The sequence below is a fragment of the Mytilus galloprovincialis genome, chromosome 8 (assembly GCF_965363235.1).
Source record: "Mytilus galloprovincialis chromosome 8, xbMytGall1.hap1.1, whole genome shotgun sequence".
In the NCBI taxonomy this organism is placed as follows: Eukaryota; Metazoa; Mollusca; class Bivalvia; order Mytilida; family Mytilidae; genus Mytilus; species Mytilus galloprovincialis.
Window position 1 is genome coordinate 4,789,455 of NC_134845.1, and position 19,679 is coordinate 4,809,133.

At 34.0% G+C, this 19,679-nt stretch overlaps 1 protein-coding gene across 2 annotated transcripts in view; it reads left to right on the forward strand.

The window, feature by feature from the left end:
• Positions 1-17,747, forward strand: part of LOC143084919 (sushi domain-containing protein 2-like) — a 38,814-nt gene extending 21,067 nt beyond the window's left edge. The window contains exons 7-18 of one of the 2 annotated variants that reach the window (XM_076260984.1): positions 641-822; positions 2,507-2,670; positions 3,828-4,115; positions 4,840-5,111; positions 5,968-6,126; positions 6,685-6,876; positions 7,796-7,932; positions 8,779-8,917; positions 9,448-9,669; positions 15,162-15,350; positions 15,805-15,874; positions 17,616-17,747. In XM_076260984.1, coding sequence (XP_076117099.1) covers positions 641-822; positions 2,507-2,670; positions 3,828-4,115; positions 4,840-5,111; positions 5,968-6,126; positions 6,685-6,876; positions 7,796-7,932; positions 8,779-8,917; positions 9,448-9,669; positions 15,162-15,350; positions 15,805-15,874; positions 17,616-17,625 — 2,024 coding nt within the window. In that variant the 3' untranslated portion in view covers positions 17,626-17,747. Of the gene's footprint in view, positions 1-640; positions 823-2,506; positions 2,671-3,827; positions 4,116-4,839; positions 5,112-5,967; positions 6,127-6,684; positions 6,877-7,795; positions 7,933-8,778; positions 8,918-9,447; positions 9,670-15,161; positions 15,351-15,804; positions 15,879-17,615 lie in introns of both variants that reach the window. The other variant, XM_076260985.1, reaches the window with a different exon arrangement.
• The last annotated feature ends 1,932 nt before the right edge of the window (positions 17,748-19,679 follow it).

Here is a 19,679-nt window from a genome sequence, read left to right on the forward strand (position 1 = left end):
AGGAAATGGGAAAATGTCATGGGAAAGCTGCGTTATATATCTGAAATTTGTTCATCTAAAATGTATTTACTTGAAAGAACAATTACGAAAGACACGTCTTACCTACGGTCCATGTCGTGTTTCTTATTAAAAGTTTATATTCGTGTATTAGTTGCACTTCCATTCGGAGATGAATGGTATAGTTTAATAGTTTAAACATATTTCATTGTTCAAACATGACAAATGGATTAGACACAAGTTATACAACTTTAAATAAACGTTTATTTCCTCAAAACCAACAAATGTTTTAAAATAATAAGTTTCGCTAAATCTAATTTCAAATATCTACATATTAAAAGGATCGTCTTACGAGACGCCAATTGTATACTAGTATCAAAAGTATTGATAATTATTCAAGAAATTTTGGCTAATCATTAACACAGACCACACAAACTACAAACTTAATATAATACCACATTTATACAAATCTCAGTTAGAAGACAATTTGTATATAGTCACATAGGTTTCCTATCAACTTTTAGGTTACTGTTAAGACATATTTTTTTTTTACTAACACATTTATAAGATTTACCATGCATGCATTAAGGTGTTCTTTATTTATTTAGCACTGTTCGTATAAGTCAACGTATACTATTTACAGTTCATCCTGGCAGAGTATCAAAAAAGGAGAGATTACATTTACTTTACATGGGAAAGAGACAGGGGTGGAACGAGACAGCCACGACACAGCTAACGTTGAAATGGAATAGTTCTTTGTTGACAGATAATAGAAATGCAAACATCAGTATTTCTTTGATGGGTTATAAGGAATATAATAACGAGGTGAGTCATGGCGCGTTTTTTCAATGTACAATATGATGAATGTATTCTTCCAATTCTATCCTTTTGGAACATAGATGGACATATGTAAACGTCAGTTGACATGTTGATGCTCGAATCCGACGCGTCCCTTGGTATTTTATCTGTTTACATGAGCATTAATATTCAATGTAAAACCTTACTTATATTTCAAAGTAAGAACAATTTATTGTGAGTCTGAAAATGTTGATATGCCAGTGTCAATTTGCAAGATTTATAAGTACTTGTACTGGTTTATAACTAAAAGAAAAACTGCATTCCAAAAACTAAATACAAATGTAATATACATTATAGTGATGCAAAATTGAGAATGGAAATGGGGAATATGTCAAAGAGATAACAACGCGACCATAGAACAGCCGAAGGCCAACAATGATGTAGTTTATTTTTTAAATTTAACTTACACAAAATATTGTTGTCATTTTTAAACACCATCTAGTATGGTGTATAGCTATTTAATCATTTACATCTAATGTAATCTATTGTATAATTAATATTATATATATTATGTATATGCACGGAAACGGGGCTTTTAGTTGGATTTAATAAAAATTCTTATTCTACCGCGTTATGATACTTACTTTTATCAGAATTGTAAGAGATCAAATACATTTATATATATATATATATATAACAATTCAAAAAAGGTACAACATCACCATTAAATAACTATAAAATGAACAAATATTAGATATTTCGGATAACAGATATCCTTCTTCAATAATAGCACAATGTCAAATGAATTATGTCAATATATTCAAACTGAGAAACTATCAACATCTTGAAATTTATACAATTTAAGCGAACACCACAGACGCTGGTACAATTTTAAAATTTCCAAACACGGCGCAAAGATCACAAAGATATGCCAAATAAAAATAGTTATTTGCGAAGTGAACTGGCACAACTCTAAATTACCAAAAGTTGTGACGAAAAGCAGTTTGATAATGATAGAAGAATAAAAACAGCACAAACAACATTTTCCAAAATACCAAAAAAGTGAAAAAGTATATATTCAAACAAAACGCATTTGACTAACAGGTCGAACAACTGATGTTCTTTAACCCTGCTGACTGCCATTGGCGATTGCCAAATAAAATTGATCACAAGATGTAACAAAATGGATCTTAATATAAATTTAATACTAAACAGAAAAAAATTAACTTGTGGCCACGATGTTATGCCACAAACATACGGTGTCAATATTTTTTTAGTACACCAGATCCAGATTTCGACAATAAATGTCTCTTCAGTGATGTTAGGTATCGAAACGGTATTTGGAAGGCCATATAAAAAGTACCCTCATTTTTAGAAAAAGTACCCTCATTTTTAGAGAGACTCTTGAATTGTAAGAGTCTTGTAGGATGAACGGATCATATAAACCGGATGGAAAATATGATACAAGCCCAAACGAAAAAATATAAACGAGTCTAAATTGAAAACTACTTTCAAACATAAAAATATATTATGTATATGCTCGGAAACAGGCCCTTTAGTGGGATTTAATAAATATTATTATTCTACCGCGTTATGATACTTACTTTTATCAGAATTGTAAGAGATCAAATACGTTTATTATTTTTTTAGAATAAATGCAATGAGATTAAAAATACCATGTTCAGCTTTAAGCATAATTTTGACATTTCAGATAACCTGGTCCAATCTAAGAAATATAGGAACGATTCGAGCATCCGCTGGGCAGTTTACATTTCAGACAAGTAGTATAACTTGTATAGGTTCTATTTGTGATGAGTATGAAATTGGAGTTGTAATGGCTGAACTTCAAGACCAAAAACAGGCTACATTCTTCAGGTATGAAGATAACAACTATCATATCCTTGACTTGGTACATGCATTTTCGTATGTAGAACACGTTGGATTAAACAGGTTTTATTTTTTTTATACACATACATTCACCGTTTTTTGGTGAAGAAAAAATCCAGCATTTGTTTTTAAAGACTGCCAGTCGTCTTAATTCTATTATCAATGGACTAATATATAAATCATTTCGGTTAGTAGTTACATAGATATTTTATACAATTCACACAGAGCCTTCATCTTTGGCTACAGCGATTACACCAATCGTCGCAGTATTGTTCGTGAACGAGTTGAACACTTATCTTTATCTGTAGCTACATGGGTATGTGGTATATATCAATACCCAGGTAGAGGAAATGTCAAAACAGGGAGTTAGACTAGAGCAAAAAAGTATTGTCACGACATTGTTCCAGAAGGAGTCCTGGTGTGCAGTTGATCGTTACATGTAGTCGTACCAATTAAGTGATTAAGGAGTTTACCTAGCGAATGTGTTGTTTATATACATTTTGAACTAGTATATATCACACGAGGATTCTCCTACCTGAGTTTGTATAAGTTGTCATATTTTATAACTGCACTCCTTAATGGAGGATTTATAATTGTGAACGACTTTAATTAATGGTAGAATGATCTGAGTAGGATGCCAGGTTTTATGAATTTCGAACAGTGGTATACTAATGTTGCCTTTATTTAACATATTTAATGGTAGTGTCCCATATTGAGCGTTGTTGCTTAGTCTTTTAATTTCTGTGTTGTTTCTTGTGTACTATCATTTGTCTGTTTGTCTTTTATTATAATTAGCGTTGTCAGTTTATTTTCGATTTAAGAGTTAGACTGTTCCTCTGGTATCTTTCGCCCCTCTATTTTTTGCAAACGTTGTTTATGTTTGTTATAATACTGTCTCGGCATATACAAGTATTCTGCTCGAATACAACATCAGTTCTGCTAGCTGGAGTATCTAAAAAAAAGTTATGTCCCACATTTCATAATAGTGAAAGCGTTTGGCCTAAATCTGTATTAAAGTATAATGAATTATTACATGATCAAAAGGTCTTCCTAGACCCGTTCAATGAACTGTTAACATATTCAACTATGATGACGTGATAATAAGTCATTTTAAATTTTGTATTATAAATTTTGCACATTTTCAGATCTATGACAAGTAACGTAATAACACTTGGATTTTATGTTAACAAAGCCATGGTCACGAAGCTTGGTGACAATTGGCCGAGCCAAAAATGTAAGACTTGGTATGATCAGGACAGGCGAGATATGAGTTGGTTGAACAGCTTGGAGGATTGTCCTTGTACACTGGTACAAGCACTTAGTGATATTGGACGTTTTCAGACTGATTTTGGCTGTTACCTGTATGATAATAGTACCAGTAAATGTAAATATCACGTGGGAGCTGTGCATTGTGTTCGATCAGTCCAACCGTCGTATGTATATATGTTATAGTTTATAAGTAAAGAATTGTACCAAATAAGCAAAACTGTAATCGGTTAAATAAATATATGACTATTGAGCAGTAGTTATCTTCTATTGCCTATATTTATTGATCAACAATTGATAATGTGTGATTTTTCTTTAAGTTCAAGAGATTTCTTTCAAATCTTAAAAATGATAATTTTACCAGAAGCCGAATTAAATGTAAACGACTGCTAGAAAATACGGAACAAAATCGTAATAAGACAACTAAGTAACATGAAAAGTTATGTGTTCAACAAGACGGGTGTCACATGTGAAGCAGGATCTGCTTACCCTTCCGGAGCACCTGAGATCACCCCCTAGTTTTTGGTGGGGTTCGTGTTGCTTAGTCTTTAGTTTTCTATGTTGTGTCTTCTGTACTATTATTTGTCTGTTTGTCTTTTTATTATTTGCCATGGCGTTGTCGTCAGTTTATTTCAATCTATGAGTTTGACTGTCCCTCTGGTGTCTTTCGACCATCTTTTATATAATGGTTAGTTTTAAAAAGAATAAAATCAGTTTATCCTTCGAACACAAGTAGAGACGTAGACATACAAAATGTTATTTTAATTCGGCAAAGTATAAAGCATTGACACATAAGATCTGGAGAGGTGTTTTTATGTAATTATTTAACACTTTAAAAGACAAATTTGCTTTGTTCTAAATTCTTTTATTACTTTTGAATTATTCCACCAGAAAGACTGGTTCTGGCAACCAGTGCTGTTATGATGCCGGAGGAAATCTTAAGTACTCATCTGATAGTTTCCAAGGCAGTACGCCAGACAGAAGTCATGCTTGGGGTGGTTATCCATATGGTAGGGTTGACCTGGTTCCTCACATGTCCCATTGGCTTAAAGATGTTGTGACGTTCTATCAATGTTGTTTGTGGACTGACTACATAGGTTGTGATTATTACATGGATCAGCGATCAACCCGGGATTGTAAAAGCTATAATCCACCAACACCAGGTACAAAAAACGTTAAACAAGCATTAGTGCTCAACTACCCTATGATTACTACAAGTAGTCTGTAATGCACTAGTCAGCGTAGAATCTAACTTTTTAGTCAAGTTGTCTGTATATTCTTTTTGCCTATAGTCTTTATTATACTTGGAAACATATAAGTTCCGTGACAACATGGTTGCTTAGACTTTATGGGAGACAAATACAAATGTCTATACTACTAAAGGAAGAGACTGATTTCATTGAGCCGCATCTCCTCTGAAACCATACAGAGTCAGAAATATTTGTGATATGACGTACAAATGAAGTGTATTGAACTTTCTTAATTTGTTTTGAAACAATCTTTTTTCCACCGAAAACGCCAATTTTGGAGAACACATCTAAATTCGGAGACAATTATCGACCTGTGTGTTATATGCTTTCGCGTATGCTTAATCGACGACTGTCCTAAAAATAAAAACTCTTTGATTCAACGCTTGCCCAACTGTACCGCGATTTTGTGGGCATCTTCTAGTAAATATTTAATTAAAATGTATTGTTTGCAATACAGGATAAACAATTAGCTGTTAGAGTTTTGACTTGATAAACGCAATTTGCAGTTATAATTATTAGATGCAGCAAGATTCAAAACAGCACCAGGCCATTATCTTCGGCTTATTTTCTATCCTCGTCCGGACGTTTTCTATTGATTCAGAAGTATTTTAGTACATGTAAATAATTTGTATTGACTGTTGGTATATTAATTTAGTTCATTTTGGTGTGTTTTCATAAGTGAAATCCTTTACCTTTTTCATTGATTAATAATGCATTTATATTCGACGTTTAATCTATCTATGCATCATTTATATTTTTTTCTATACAGCAATGGTTTTTGGTCAAGGTCATTTTGAAACATTTGATGGTATGTACCAACGAATGTGTGGTCCTGGAGATTTTATTTTGATGAATACTACATTACCTGATGGAAGTGTTGTGACCGTTCAAGGACGATTTTACGAAAACGTTTTTCCAGAAATTTTCGGTAAGCATTATAGTAATATAGTTAACACAAAGCGTGTTATAATCATAACTTATATTAGAATACTAAAAGCAAATTTGTAGAAACAAATTGAGTCTAGTGTGTTAAATGGAGATAACCATATTACACACCATGTATCCTCCTTGAGTTCATGTGAATCCTTGAGTTTTGTTTGTTGTTGCCTTGATTTGTCTCTGCCTGATTAATTTGCGAATATCGGTAAAAAAAAATAATGTCGCCTTATTTTATTTCTTTTGGAATTGTTTTCATTCTTCCTTCGCTTATGATGGAATGGAACAATTTTGATGATTTTATCCATACCCATTACTGAATATATTTTTTTTTAGTAAAGACCATACATAGACATTCATGTAAGGCCAGTGGAAATTGAATGTACCATTAACAAAAAAAATCAGATATAATCAAAAGAGCAGTTTGTATGTACATGCAGTGCTTCTCGCGAGGATTCATGTTTATTATTTTTCTTCTTTTATTACAAATACATCGTATTCTACGAAAATGTAATAGTCTCTATTTACATATACGATTATTTTTCTAAAGGGGTAGGAGGTAATACCTCTGTCATGTTAACCAATGTAGGAATTCGTGTTGTTCGTGGTGGTTCTACGGAGACTGCAGAAATAAGACTAAAATTACCATCAGCAGACAGGAGTGCACGTAACCTTGATGTTCTTGTCAATCAGCAATATCATGTTTTCGAGGATAAACAAACTTTCTGGCAGGACTTCAACTGTGAGTTCATCTTTATTGATTATTGAACATCTCATACTGAACACTACATGTTTGTAGTATCCATTATACATCGAACGATTTTAAACAGTAAATTGTATTTGCAAAACTTGTGGTTTGAATGAAGATTCACATAGGCAAAGCACACATAATTTGGAATCAAAATTTGCGAAACATGCGGAATCTATTAGAAAGTATTCTCATTGGAAATTATTCAAAACCACCTAATCTAAATATATATTATAAATTATGAGAAACAGGGGTCGATTTCATTAAAAAAAACTTACGACTAGGATTGATCGTAAGTATAATGAATCGTTTATGACTTACTTTCAATCTTACTCTTAAGTATTTTTGTGAAACTGATTCCAGACCACTCGATAAATGATATCCTCGTGGACTGTTAATGCTATTATTTTAAGATAGTCGGTTTCCAAATCTTACAAAATGTTCAAGAGTGTGTATGTATGTGGTCTTAATTTCTATTATTCCACTATTCAATAGACCATTTGCCAATTACCGATTTGATTCTGTTATTACACATTATTAAACAAATTACTATGTCAATCGTAGACTGGTTCTTATCCGAACAAAATTGGCATTTGCTAATACAAAGCATGAGTTGAAAGTGATGTATCGGCGGTTTAACTAACATTTCATGATAAATAATTTCTACTGTCAAAAAAAAAAAAATATTGTAATAAAAAGATTTGAAAACCTTAAAGAGTCCTCATATTACACACAGGTAAATTAGCTCTTTCTGCTAGCTCTCTGTTGTAAACAATAATTAATGTCACTCTTGAGGGAGAATTACTGAACTGATAAAACATGAAATACCATAGACTATCTTTTTCATCAGAATTGTTATTGTTTATACATACTCATTTTGACAATTTGATAATTATGTCACATTCGCTCTAAGATTTCAGTGTGGTGAATACGGATGAGACAGGTATAGAATCCAACTTCACTGTCATTCTACAGGATGGACTTGCTATCCAAGTAGCTGATTGTGACAGAGTATTGTGTGTTGTAGTTGTCGCACCACCCTCCCTTCAGGTATGTCAAACAGATTTGTCAAAAATAAACTACATATCAGAATAGAAAAAGAAAAGAAAAACAATTTAATATTACAATATTTAAAACATAGTCATTATTTATGTATCATTGTCATGTGTTTGCTTAGTTTTTTGAGTAAATTATAATGACATCGGACTTGTTACAAATATTTACTGTGCTTATTGTTGTGTGTTTGTTCATTCTACATTGGCTAGATGCATAGGTGAGGGTTGTGATCTCACAAAACATGTTCAACTTCGCGTATTTGTGCGCCCGTCCCAAGTCAGGAGCCTCTGAGTTTTCTTTTCATTCCTTTATGTTTTCTAATTTTAGTTTGTATGTTTTTGGAGTTTAGTATGATGTCTATATTTACTGAACTAGTACACATGTGTGTTTAGGAACAAGATAAAGACGGCCTCCGGATATCGAATTTTCTCGCTGTTTTATGCTAATTGGTCGAATCGTTGTCTCTTTGGCACATTCCCCATTTTCATTCTTAATTTATTCAGATTCTGAAACAAACAAAGATCGTGATTTCGTGAAAACATTTAATAGGAATACGACAATCTAATCGATAAGTTATTAGTGTATGAAAAAGACATCATAAGACAAATGTATTTATTTATAGAGAAACATAAACATATTTTGTTATCATTGCATGTGGTACATTACAAATGAAGCACAACACAGCTGGATTAAATTGTTTGTGTCTTAAATACAGCAACATCATGGTAGCTGCCATTGCAAAAGAACGCAGCTCACCTTGAACATGTTTTGATAGATAGGAACACATTTTGAAAGTAGTTTCAAATCTTCACATCCACAAGATCTGTGATATATTTGCAGGGGAAAGTACAAGGTCTCCTAGGAAACTTTAATGGAAATGCTACAGACGACCTACTTAATGTCAATTATACCGTTGCTGCACAGATTGATAATAACTCATTGGATGATTTAACGCTTTATCAGTTGTTCAAATATCCATGTAAGTATCAGATACAAGTCTTGCTCTTGAGGCAGCAGCACCAAAATTGCGATATTGATGTGAACTCATCATTTAACAATTTCTAATTTTTGTTTTGATTCCGATTTGCTGATAATATGTTAATTATGATGTTACGCCACTGTCTCAGGTTAGGAGGAGGGTTTACGCCTGCTGACAAGTCTAACGGCACCATTTTCTGTATGTGCTGGTTAAAATTTATGAGCCTGTAATTCCGCAGTTGTGGTTAAAAGTCGTAAGGTGAACTATGTAATTGTTATTTTAAATGAAAAGGATCCGTGTTGAGTGTACTGTGACCTATAATGGTTTACTTTTACATATTATGACTTGAATGAAGATCTAGAATTGTCTCATTAGCACTCATACCACATCCTTTCATATCTATTTGACTAATGGTGAAGAGCTATCTAAATGACACTCATAACACACCCTCTGATTTTTTTATTTACATCCGTACAAACTTTATTTTGAAAAATTTGCTATCATATCCAATCCTTCGTATTGTTTTATAGGGGCAACACAAGAGATGAATAGCATATTACCAATATATATCGCGCCAATTAACCACCCACCTATTTGTTCAGTGAAACAGCCACAGAGAACAACTCTTCAGGAATGTAACAACAATAAGCCGTGTATGTTTGACTATACAGCTATAGGTAATAAGGAAATAGCATTGAAATCTAAAGCAATGTCTATGAGAATTCATGAACTACGACGTTTCCTAGCTCCAGGTAAATATTTTTTTGGTTAAATTTTACGTGTGCATTAGATTTAAACGAGAGAAATTTATGTATTACTGAAAAATTATTACACCAGGGTTTTCGATATCACAAACTAGTCAAAACATTTACTAAATTTTATCATCGGTATAAGGACATCATTCGTAAATATAGCTCAACATGCAGACTTCTTATACGTTCAGGTATTTCACATCCAATTTTTTATTGAAATATTCTTTATAAAGCCCAAAGGTGTCAGTATTCACCTCAAAAACTAACAAAACCTTTGAATAGACTTATTAAGAAGGGATATAGTTACGATACTGTTGTCAGGTCATTAAATATTGCATATTTTGGGGTTAATATTGATTCACTTATAGGGTCTTTGCATCGGAACTAAACACATTTATTCAAAAACCAGTTGTTGGCATGACACGGGTTATGTTCTTCTCATATATGTTATGATGGTATGATACTAAACCCCTAATGGGAAGGATTGTGCCTGATGTTCATATGATGAAATCATAATCTTTCAGTCAGTTTAATGGAAGTCTGGAGCTGGCATGTCAGTTAACTGCTAGTAGTCTGTTGTTATTTATGTATTATTGTCATTTTGTTTATTTTCTTTGGTTACATCTTCTGACATCAGACTCGGACTTCTCTTGAACTGAACTTTAATGTGCGTATTGTTATGCGTTTACTTTTCTACATTGGCTAGAGGTATAGGGGGAGGGTTGAGATCTCACAAACATGTTTAACCCCGCCGCATTTTTGCGCCTGTCCCAAGTCAGGAGCCTCTGGTCTTTGTTAGTCTTGTATTATTTTAATTTTAGTTTCTTGTGTACAATTTGGAAATTAGTATGGCGTTCATTATCACTGAACTAGTATATATTTGTTTAGGGGCCAGTTGAAGGACGCCTCCGGGTGCGGGAGTTTCTCGCTACATTGAAGACCTGTTGGTGACCTTCTGCTGTTGTCTTTTTCTATGGTCGGGTTGTTGTCTCTTTGGCACATTCCCCATTTCCATTCTCAATTTTTTGTATATGGTTGTTTTTAGTTTAATCATATTAAATTGATATCAGTTAGCATTCCCTTTGCCAATTTTTGTAATCTATCGAAAAATCAAATGCATTTTTTAAAAAAGTTTTGAACGCCAGAGAGACCTAAAAGAGGGACGAAAGATACCAAAGGGACAGTCAAACTCATAAATCTAAAACAAACTGACAACGCCATGGCTAAAAATAAAAAAGACAAACAGAAAAACAATAGTACACACGACACAACATAGAAAACTAAAGAATAAACAACACGAACCCCACCAAAAACTAGGGGTGATCTCAGGTGCTCCGGAAGGGTAAGCAGATCCTGCTCCACATGTGGCACCCGTCGTGTTGCTTAAGTGATTACAAATCTGGTAAATAGTCTAATTCGGTAGGTCATATTCATGAAAGGGAAGGGGATTGTAGTTACGACGTAAGGAACATATCCGATATCATTTGTGAAACGGTTATTCCATAACGGTCAACCAACTCGTGATGGCGTCCGTAAAATTTACGAAGGGATGATTTCAACTTTACCATTTGGAACTCTTGGTTTAATAGCTTCCTTGTGAGCAGCAAACCTCTATCAAGAAAATCATGATAGGAAATGCAAGCACGGGAATATCGTATCAATTGGGAGATATATACCCCGTATGCAGGTGCTGCTGGAATGTTGCTACTTAGAAATGGAAAGTTCACAATTGGAAAGCTGAAATCATCTCTTTTGTCGTAAAGTTTTGTTTTCAACCGACCCTCATTGTCAATTTCTAGATGTAAGTCAAGATATGAAGCCGACTTAACTGTATCTGTAGTATCCTTTATCTCTAGTTCGATTGGATAGATGCGTTCCACATAGTCACCAAATTTTGAATTGTTTAGTGAAAGAACATCATCTATATAGCGGAAAGTAGAGTTAAAGGATATTGCTAACTTCTTATCTTTCTTCCTAAGAAGTTCCTGCATGAAGTCAGCCTCATAATAATAAAGAAACAAGTCGGCGAGTAGAGGGGCACAGTTTGTTCCCATTGGAATGCCGACAGTCTGTTGAAAAACACGTCCTCCGAACGTAACAAATATGTTGTCAATCAAGAAATCAAGCATCTTGATAATATCAGTTTCAGAGAATTTTTTGTTTGAATCAGAGTGATTCTTTACAAAGTAGGATTTATCCCTCCCTAAGACAAGATACTTGTATCTACGTTGGCCATTCTTTTTTATGAAGCAAAGTAATATCAACTCTTTCAATTTGTCTTTTAGTTTGGAATGTGGAATACTTGTGTACAGGGTAGAAAAGTCAAATGTTTTAATACTGTTACAAGATGAAAGAGAGTTAGATTGTATGTACTCTAAAAGATCTTTTGAATTTTTAAGTATCCACATCTGATTCACGCCACCTCTAGAATAGGCAGTTTCACAATAATTTTGAAGCCCGTCTTTGATTGCTGATAAAATAGATGTTAATAATTTAGAAAGAGGTTTCGTGGAGCACTTGGAAGACCCAGCAATATACCGTTGTTTGTAAGGACACTTATGTAGTTTAGGTATCCAATACAGTGATGGAAGATCCAGTTCTTCATCTTTGGTTGAAATTCCAAAGGAACATAGAACAGACCTATGATTATCCAGGATTTCCTCTTTGGTAAGTGTCGTGAGGGTATATGTTGAGTTACCAAGTGAATTGTCAATACCTAATTCGTTTATCAAGCAGTTGATGTAGTGACTTTTACACACAAAAACGATGTTATTTGGGGCTTTATCTGCAGGGACAACAACATATTTGTCATGAAGGTCGGATAGGTGTTTTGCAACATTTGGGTCTTTAAAGATTGACGTAGCATGGGCATTGATGGACCCATTCAGTTTCTTAATTCTGATTTGTATCAACGACCTCACTGCCTTAATCCATTCGGAAAGAGTGTCTACGTCTTCCTTCTCGCGCTTAGCCCATTGCCTGGCATAATCCTCGACTGAATCCATCAAAATTTTAAAGTTGTATTTCCAATTGATGGATTTAGGCTCACGATATTTGGGACCTTTCGATAACACATTTCGTAGAGAAGTGTTATTAACAATGTTAAGGTCACCGGTAATAACGTGGCCAGCAGGATTATATGTGAATTTGGAACTAGCACAAGTGCAATCAGGAGGTTTAGACTTGAAGTCGTCAATATCGAGATCCTGCAAAACGCGTTTGTAATTGAAAATTTTAGTTGCAATAGGTTTGGTATAGGTATAAGAAATTATTGGTACAGACTGGTCTTTGAAATAAGGAGGTATTTTCGATTGCACTAATTTATGATGAAGGATATTGCCTAGGTTGACGCCATCGAGACCTTTGTTGGCAAAGGAAAGATTAAGAAAAGATCTTTTCTCTTTTTCATCTTTTCCAATGCGAACTGGCTTGAAAAGTCTGTGACTTGCAATATCCGAAATTATAGCTTCAAGTTTGTATTGGTTTGAATGAGGGTTTGTAACAGTGGATTCCAAACATAAATTGAACAGAGAATGAAGTTTCGAAAGGGGTAATGAATAAAGTTTCGTGCGAATGTGATGAATACCTAACGGCTTTTGTATGAATGGCAGCAAGTCATTAATAGAGACATCATGCAGAGAAGGTGATGTATAATGACGATGACCATGACTGCGTCTACGTCGAGGAGTCGAGTTGAAAATATTCATCACATTCACCGAGTTACACGAAGGACTAGATAGAATACCTATACCATCAATTTTGTCATTGCAGCCATAAGGTGTTGCAGTTCCCAATTGTCTAATCCAGTAGTCTTCTTTTTGTCTACGGAGAGTCGTTGAAAGATTAGGATTGTTTGAGCTATGGTATATCTTTTCGATAATGCGAACTGTCATAGAAACGATGGAATGATCGGGCTGATTGAAATGCTGGTATAGAATGTCGTTAGCATTAAGGTTAATGTCTGATCTATGACCGCACATACGTTTGTTAAGCCTTCCTTTCGTTTCACCGACGTATACCAATCCGCAAAGGTTGCACTCTAATCCGTAGACGACATTTATCGATTTACAATTCAGATCATCGTAACTTCTGGTAAAATATGACTTCTTGGTCAAATTGCTAGTGAATTCAGCATCTGTAATTAAAATAGCACAAGTTTTGCAGCCTTTGGTCTCACATTTCGAAATGCGACAGTGTTGTACTGTGTCATCAAACACCAAAATGTCTTTAAGGAGAACTGAACATGGCTGTATATGTGTAATATTGCTATTGTCACTAGGACGATGATCTGAATGAGTCGTGTTTGAGATATTTGTCATGTCTGGTGATGAGGGGACACCTGCCGTATCAGACGACACCGTGTCCATGGTGACGTCTGTTTCGGACCTTTTTATACTGGGCGACGTCCGAGCCAGTTTCCTGTTTAATCTTCGTAAGTTCATGCAATTGTAGTTTTGCTACTGGGCGGATGATGTCCTCGGGGACAAAATGTCCACCAGCAGAGACATCGACCCAGTGGTAATAAAAGAGGGACGAAAGATACCAAAGGGACAGTCAAACTCATAAATCTAAAACAAACTGACAACGCCATGGCTAAAAATAAAAAAGACAAACAGAAAAACAATAGTACACACGACACAACATAGAAAACTAAAGAATAAACAACACGAACCCCACCAAAAACTAGGGGTGATCTCAGGTGCTCCGGAAGGGTAAGCAGATCCTGCTCCACATGTGGCACCCGTCGTGTTGCTTAAGTGATTACAAATCTGGTAAATAGTCTAATTCGGTAGGTCATATTCATGAAAGGGAAGGGGATTGTAGTTACGACGTAAGGAACATATCCGATATCATTTGTGAAACGGTTATTCCATAACGGTCAACCAACTCGTGATGGCGTCCGTAAAATTTACGAAGGGATGATTTCAACTTTACCATTTGGAACTCTTGGTTTAATAGCTTCCTTGTGAGCAGCAAACCTCTATCAAGAAAATCATGATAGGAAATGCAAGCACGGGAATATCGTATCAATTGGGAGATATATACCCCGTATGCAGGTGCTGCTGGAATGTTGCTACTTAGAAATGGAAAGTTCACAATTGGAAAGCTAACAGGCACATTCGCCTATTCGCTTGGACCCAATTGCAACACATTGTTGTTCTGCACTACAGAACAAAACACAATCTTTTATGTCACGTCTATTAAAAAAATCAATTACGAAAGTATATTATTTCAAAATCAAAATGTACAATGAAGAGTTTAACTATAATTATGTAGAAGAGATGATACTATTTAATATCTTATAGTTTATCTGTCTGAAATAATATTCTGTGTTTACTCTGAGTAGAACTCAAAACCACATTCATACCACATCTTTTTATATTCATTTAGCGATCCAGGTATAATAAAGGTTGATAACATGTATGTCAAATAGAAATATGTATTGCTTCATCTAGTATCAAGCTTTATTTTGGACTATTCATTAATTGTAGTTAGGACTTGTGGACTACTAAATGTTCCACGAAGTGTTAAGAGTAAAACGAATTACTTACTTGGACAGACAGTTACTATAGATAGTTGTAGACAGGGGCACTTACAGGGTGATACCATGACATACAGATGTTTACCAACTGGTAAGACTACTCAGACATGGTCTCCTTCGGTCAATGCCAAATGTTCAGGTAATCACTTAATATTGTTATCAAATTGTAAATTATGGTGGTGACAAAATGAATGTAAAATGGGGGAGGCCGTGTAACAGAAAGTGTATACAACCGCATTAACATTTATTGATAAGAATAAAGAAAACTATTTTTAAACTGGAAACCAATTATTGTGCTCGCAACTCGTGTTTTTCCATTTCATAAACTGATAACCACCTTACTAAGAGAAAATATATAAAAAAAAAAACTGAATTAGTTTTGGGCGCATGTGTGTTTAATTATATAATGGAGTGTAACTTTGTTCAGTGGAACACATAGCTCGTTCTCCGAACCGAATTGTCCACTGGTTACTAACTTAAATCCACAGCACAGAATTTTGTATTTGATATGCATCCATAAAAAGTTTTGGAAAGATATTTAGCCAAACTTTTGAGCTCGTTTTCTTTTTAAATATTTGTACATTACATTACAGCGAAAGAAGAAAAGGCTAACGCTGCTCTTTTAATTGGAATTATAATTGTTGTTGCTGCTTTCAAGAACTTGTGAGTAAGAAAACCCTTTATTTTGTAATTTAAGACTTATAACTTACAAACGAAAGCAAAATGTATGTTTATCAAACCTTGACGAATAATATAATTTCCTTTGAAATATTTCAAGAATGTGTTATAGCTGAATGTGTTGACAAACAGATTTTTTTTTATCCCCGCCAAATAATTGTGGGCCTGTCAAATGTCAAGTATATTTTAAAAAGTAAAGCTAAGACACATTTTTACAGCTATTTATAGAGACTAACAGGTTGATGGGTTTATTTTATTTGATTTGCTATCAACGTGTATTGAATCGAGATGATGTAGATCAGTATATATTTTAAAGCCACATTCTTACTGTTGCATTCCAGCAGCACCTGCATACGGGGTATATATCTCCCAATTAATACGATATTCCCGTGCTTGCATTTCCTATCATGATTTTCTTGACAGAGGGGTGCTGTTCACAAGAAAGCTATTAAAGTAGGAGTTCCAAATGGTGAAGTTGAAATCATCCCTTCGTAAATTTTACAGACGCCATCACGAGTTGGTTGACCGTTATGGAATAACCGTTTCACAAATGATATCGGATATGTTCCTCACGTCGTAACTATAATCCCCTTCCTTCCGTGAATGTGACCTACCGAATAAGACTATTTACCGGATTTGTTATCATATTAGCAACACCACGGGTGCCACATGTAGAGCAGGATCTCCTTACCCTTCCGGAGCACCTGAGATCACCCCTAGTTTTTGGTGGGGTTCGTGTTGATTATTCTTTAGTTTTCGATGTTGTGTCATGTGTACTTTTGTGTGTCTGTTTGTCTTTTTCATTTTCAGCCATGGCGTTGTCAGTTTATTTTCGATTTATGAGTTTGACTGTCCCGCTCGTATCTTTCGTCCCTCTTTATACGATTGTATATTGTTATCGAAACGTCTATAGATAGCAAGCTGGTTTGGCTTCCGTCTCATTTGCGTATTCTTCATTCTCCTTTTTATTACCTTATTTGATTTATATCACTGATATTTCTGCTCTTTTAAGTGTTGAAACAGTTTTAAAATAATTATTTTGAACAGATATGACTATGCATTAAACATTCTCAACACAAAGTAGATGGAAGTCTTTTTTCATGTATATCTATATTTGGTACATGCATCTTTTAAAACTCCCATAATGGTTGATTAAACAACGTTTTCTTTGAAGTATTTGTAAAATTAACTTCTTTTTTTTTTACTTTTTAAAACTAGTATGTTTTCAAAACCAATGTACATGACTGAATAAGTTTTATATACATGTACTGATTTATTAGATTTATAGGGTACCTTGCCATATAATTTTAAGTGTGTAATTTGAAAACTCCTGAAAATATCTTTAAAACAATATTTCTTTATTTTTGCTTTCATATTATTGTTTTCAGTGTGTGTCTCCGTCAGCTTTCAACTATTAAATGTATATCATATACATCACAAAAATCACTTAATGAAAAAAAGTCCTAGTAAATCTATTAACGGGAAGTCCATATAAACTGACAAATTCAAACTATATTGACCAATATATAAGTGGCTTATAAACAATGCTGGTAAAGTTTAGCAAACTGGATGCAACACTTAGCTTCGAAACATACAAATGAACCACCAAAATTTAAACACAAAACACAAGACTAACTTCCTACATTCGCATAGATGTGTACTTAACCGTTCAAGAATTAAACTGTAAGCATTTAATCTCATTTGTTGTATTTTTCCTTTTTTTCAGTTCATTATGACACTCAAAAGACATTTTAAATCTTTTCATTATGTAACAAATCATGCAGTTTTGATTTATTTTTATACATTATATGTAATTTTACAAAGGCGAAAGAATGATATAAGCGGTTGTTGCTTGTTTTTGAATCCTATCGGTAGATATATTGTTATTTGTATAATTCATAATAAACCATTGTTTACATTAAAGATGAAACTACAATAGACAAATAAAAGGAGTCCCGTATTTATGATTGTTAAGAATAATAGTTTGGCTAAAAAAGATATGTTTCAACCAGACTTGCAATTTGATTCCGCAGCTGCGCGTCTTGTCCACAAAATACTCATCAGCGGTGCTCAATTCAAGGCCTTATCAGATGCGACGTTGTTTGACGGTAAAAGAATCTTAATATTTGTAGTAATTCAAGAATGCAGTACGTCGCAAACGGACTTGCATTGCGAAACAGAATTGCAGATTATCTTACAATAGAGTGAGTTTTAACAAGAAAGTGCTGACAACTCTCATATATCTTAAAACAAACTACAATGTAGTTATTTAAACAACAGTACAGTCTGTAGTAAATCAAAGTTCACAAATTAAATTGTATATAGTAAATTAACTCATCATAGATACAAATATCCAAAATCGAAGAATTGAAATATCAATTTGGTTATGGACGCAAATTACAATATATGACAAGTAGAAGTAATATCCACCCATGATTTAGGAGAAAATTGTATTGTATTTTAATCTCCGCAGTCATCAATTGGTGATTTGATATTCAAACATTATTATGTCTGGCATCGCGATAGGTGAGCCAGTAAAAAGGGTATTTGCGATCATCGACTTATGCAATTGATGTCGTTCGAGCTTACATTTTCATTGCATCAACTGCGTATAGATATCCGATGCCATGACAATTGGTGACGTTATTCATGATGTTGCATTATAATTCATGATTACAAATATCCAAAATCGAAGAATTGAACTATCAATTTGGTTATGGACGCAAATTACAAAATGACAAGTAGAAGTAATATCCACCCATGATTTAGGAGAAAATTGTATTGTATTTTAATCTCCGCAGTCATCAATTGGTGATTTGATATTCAAACATTATTATGTCTGGCATCGCGATAGGTGAGCCAGTAAAAGGGGTATTTGCGATCATCGACTAACGCAATTGATGCCGTCCGAGCTTACATTTTCATTGCATCAATTGCGTATAGATATCCGATGGCATGACAATTGGTGACGTTATTCATGATGTTGCATTATAATTCAGGATTGAAATCAGTGTAGACAGGCTAGTAATACTATTTATTAAATAATACGATTAAAACAGCCCTAATACTACCAAATCGGCATGTGTCATACTGGTGACGTCGTCCTGGTCATATACATCATGTGATCTTTATTGCTTTTCGGCTCGATCCAATATTTCCAATACAGATTGGCAATGAATCCTGGATTACATGTAAACATATATTGTGCATGTTATTCAGGATTCATTGCCACTCCATATTGGAAATAGTGGCCCTATATTCACATCATTGCCAGTCCGTATTGGAAATATTGGCCCTATATTCACATTTGATGTATATAATACAGCATTCAGAACAAGTCTGTATTAAAAAAGTTGGATTATTTAATAAAAGTGTTATGAACCGGCTGTTTTTGTATTTGCATTGGTATACACAGGCAAACTTTGCTCACAAGAATTTCTCATGAATCTCACATGAAATTCACATGAAAAATTTCACGTGAGATTCACCTCAATCGAGCTTATACATGAATCTCACGTGAAAATTTTCATGTGAATTTCACGTGAATTGAGTTTCACGTGAATCTGATGTGAAATTTTTCACATGAATTTCACGTGAAATTTACAAGAACAAAAAAATGACATTTTTCATGATTTTAATTAAATTTGAAAATTTAGATATTATTTGAAATACTCTATTTTAAAAATTCATTCAAATTTTTTTACGTGATTTTCATGTGAAATTCACAAGAGTTTCACATTAGATTAACATGAAACTCACAAAAACTGATTTCACGTGAGTTTCACGTATA